Here is a 3551-nt window from a genome sequence, read left to right on the forward strand (position 1 = left end):
AGATTGAATTCAAATGACATCTAACTTTGTTATTTCTAGAGCTTCAAACATAGCCGTATATGTCAATTTCTGTACATGTCCAAAATATGGCCTACTTTTAGGGACAAGTGCACACCAACGACACATGACCCCAACCTCCACAAGTATTCATTTGATACACAGTACATATATGTACTTCCCAGCAAAGATTGAATTCAAATGACATCCCACTTTGCTATTTCTAGAGCTTCAAACATAGGCGTATATGTCAATTTCTGTACATGTCCAAAATATGGCCTACTTTGAGGGACAAGTGCACACCAACGACACAAGACTCCAACCTCCACAAGTATTCATTTAATTAGACAAGACATAGTGTTACTTTGGGCAAAAGAATTTATCAGATTGCTTTCTTTCTTTTGTAGATATAGTATCCTGAACATGGCTGAAAATCATATTTTCCCTCAAATTCAAAATTTGACCTACTTCTAAGGACAACCACGTGACAACCAAAGAAGTGCCCAAAGTTTGCAACCATGCATTTTATAGCACATATGTTTATGTATCTATGATTCAAATTCGAAGCAAAAAAAATCACCATCTTTGGACTTACAGCACTTCGAAGTTGGGCAGAAATAACGCTTTTTCATCAGCCTCAAACACTGTATTGTGTTAGGGTTGCCCAGGTCCTTCAAACGAACTTCTCGAAAATTTCAAAGCTATTCTAGAATAGCGGATAAGTTGGTCTTTTAAGCCCATACTTTGTTTTTCCATAATATTAAAGCACTTGCTCGTAATCGTGCCTTAAACTATGCCAAATTTCATGTTTTTCACATGTCTAAATCAGGGAAAATGGCCCCGAAACTTGTTTGGCCCGTTACCATGGCAACGATCGGTGCTGACCGGAAAGAAAGCTATTTTGAGGGGTTGTGGGCCAAGTACTATCACTGTGCAAAGTTTGAGCCAAATCGATTTTCTGACCCCTGCCACCATTGTTTGATCCTTACAGACATTCGCTCTTAAAACCCCTACAGTCGGATATCTACAAATCTCACGTTCTAAGACCATGCGTACTGTTTTGCTATCACTGGTACTGCTTGTTTAACAGATAGGTCATATGTGGACAATGGGACTGTTCTAAAACGTTTTGTTCTTATTCTGAGGGTGGTCAGTAGAAGTCTCTGTCTGTGTCTCTGACGGAAATGTCACCTCTACATTTGACAACTTTAACAGCGTCTCTCACTCCAGAAATTTCAGCAAAATACTAGTAGAAGAAAAAAGCAGTTATACCTATTTGGCAAATGAAGTACTTCGCATTGTAACACCTGTCATCGTCCCATCGGAAGTCTTTAGCTGCCCATAGCTGCCCACAGTCCTGGATACCTTCAGCGTTGTTGGGTTCTCCGGGCGCCCATTTGGTGAAACCGCCATCATTCAGCGGTTCTCCATCGGCCCAGGTCCAACTGTTCTCAACCTACATAATAAAGTGAGCATGTCATCAGTCAGTAAGATCGACACTATAATTTATTAATACGAAACAGCTTTGTGCATCATGACATCGATCGCGTTAAAGGACATGAAATGTTTTAAAAACAACTTACTTCAACAAAGATTTCACTGTTGGTTGGGTGTACCTTATGATTCATACGATCTCTACGAATAGCTAAATAGCAAGCAAGTACAAAACAAAAAATGCAATGCATCAAGGGAATTCGCGTAGCGTTACCCTGCACAATCGCAGTACGCCTGATTTTTCACGGTTTTCGCGGGATGTTTGGTCAACGTTGCATCAGGATTTTGCCTGTTGCAGAAGACACTTTTTTCCGACATAACATTTGCAAACTACAGACGGGATGTTAAACTTATATACGCGAATACGACCTTTTATGAGACATTCTGCAAAATGCTTGCACAATACATTGCGGTTTTCGTGCAGGTGCAGTACGTTCTGCCGACGTGCTTACAATCGCCTGGACTTAGTATTGTGTGACGGTAACATATTACCCTTTGTTGTAACACTTACCGCTTTGTCATTGAGCCCAATCCAGTAGTCTTTGTTCACGTCAGCGTCTCGAATCATGCCTAGAAGGAAGTTGTACACGGCCTCTGTCTTGATGACCGCAAGATGGCCGCCGTCTGCAGCACACGTCTTCTTGGCAGCGTCGTAGGTCTTGGACTCGGTGTATATCTTGTACTGCGTATCACCTCGCCGTGTATACGTCATGTCGCCTGTCGTATACAAAAATATAACGGCATTATTTCCTTGCATTTTATTTTGAGAAACGTACATACACGTAATGATTATTTAGCGTAAACATGCAAACAAGTGACACAGCAAGAATCAATAGGCATGCAGCTTTCCTCTATTCTTCTTGCTGATTGGCTGCTGGGATATAATTGGGCTAACTCCATGAACAGCTAGCTGCACCAATCCATACCATATTGAAAGTAGGTACTGCGTTGGAGTGTTTTGGTAGGTATGTCAAACTTTCTTGCTCAAGCATTGGAATGTGGGGCATAAACGCTTTTTTTATATTGAAAAGCAACAATTTGCATTATGCAAATAAAAATCGTAATCAATCATGTAAGGGATAGCTATCCAATTCGTAGTTATATGTCACTTCATTCTATAGTTATATCGATGTAAAACATTGTTTTCTCCTTCTTGTATTCTCCTTCTTTCCCTGCCATGTCGTAAAATGTGAAGCCATGCTGAATTTGCTTTCTAGTTGATGATAACTTACCTGAACCCTCTGACTCGCCAGACCCCTCAGCATCTTCATCAAGGGGAACTGAAGAATATATAGAACAGCATTGGTCTGGGTTAACTTTAACTTTAACTCTAAACTTGTAGAATCGTTAAAGCAAACTTCGTAAAGTGCACCCAAAATGAACGTATAATTCAATCATAGATTATGTTTGCAACATCACGAGCGACAGAGCTCCAAAGAACCAAGTATGAGTTATATAACAGAAATAATAACATTTAGAGCAAGATACGTTGACTGCTGTTATTGAAAACGTTCGAACCCGTAACGATCTTTGCCCGCATAGAGATGTGCCCGTACCGCAACTTCGCGGATTTTGAGGAAGCGCGCAGTGATAGGGTCAACGAAGACGTTTTCGACGTAAAAACGTAGGCGTAAAAACTACCGGGAAACCTAAGTTAAACTTGGCGGCGGGAATCGTCTACAGGCCCGAAGATAGCCTGCCCAAAACACGATAGTACTGGACACTAAGCTATGACCAATTCTGTTACAAATCTGTTTGTAATTTACCTGTTGTGCAGTAAGCAGCGTGACAAATCGTCGGTTTCGGCAACTTGTAGACGTAATAGCCTGCCGGACACGCCATGACGTGGATTGTCCATGACCAATGACATTCTTCCCCTTCCCAAAACGCGCACGCAGTTCGCCTAACCGCACCCTGGATGCTGGTTGGATGCTCTCCTTTCATCCAGACGGGAGCGTGTGTACCGCAACGATTTGTCTCCAGGGGGCGCTTTGTTGGCATCATGGTGCCTCCTGCTCCCACGAAGCGGTACCACTGGTCGTGCTTTAGGGAGGTTCTCT

General features: G+C 42.0%; 1 protein-coding gene across 1 annotated transcript; it reads right to left on the reverse strand.

The window, feature by feature from the left end:
* Positions 1-1269: 1269 nt before the first annotated feature.
* On the reverse strand, positions 1270-3545 carry LOC109464492 (C-type lectin-like; the record flags this gene model as incomplete). Its single annotated transcript, XM_019761500.1, has 4 exons — positions 3258-3545; positions 2724-2771; positions 2003-2208; positions 1270-1453 (listed from the first exon to the last, which is right to left on the reverse strand). Coding segments are annotated over exons 1-4 (676 nt in total), but the record flags the coding sequence as incomplete, so codon positions are not given.
* Positions 3546-3551: the final 6 nt, after the last annotated feature.

This window comes from Branchiostoma belcheri, unplaced genomic scaffold (assembly GCF_001625305.1).
Source record: "Branchiostoma belcheri isolate BF01 breed outbred unplaced genomic scaffold, Haploidv18h27 scaffold1396, whole genome shotgun sequence".
NCBI lineage: Eukaryota > Metazoa > Chordata > Leptocardii > Amphioxiformes > Branchiostomatidae > Branchiostoma > Branchiostoma belcheri.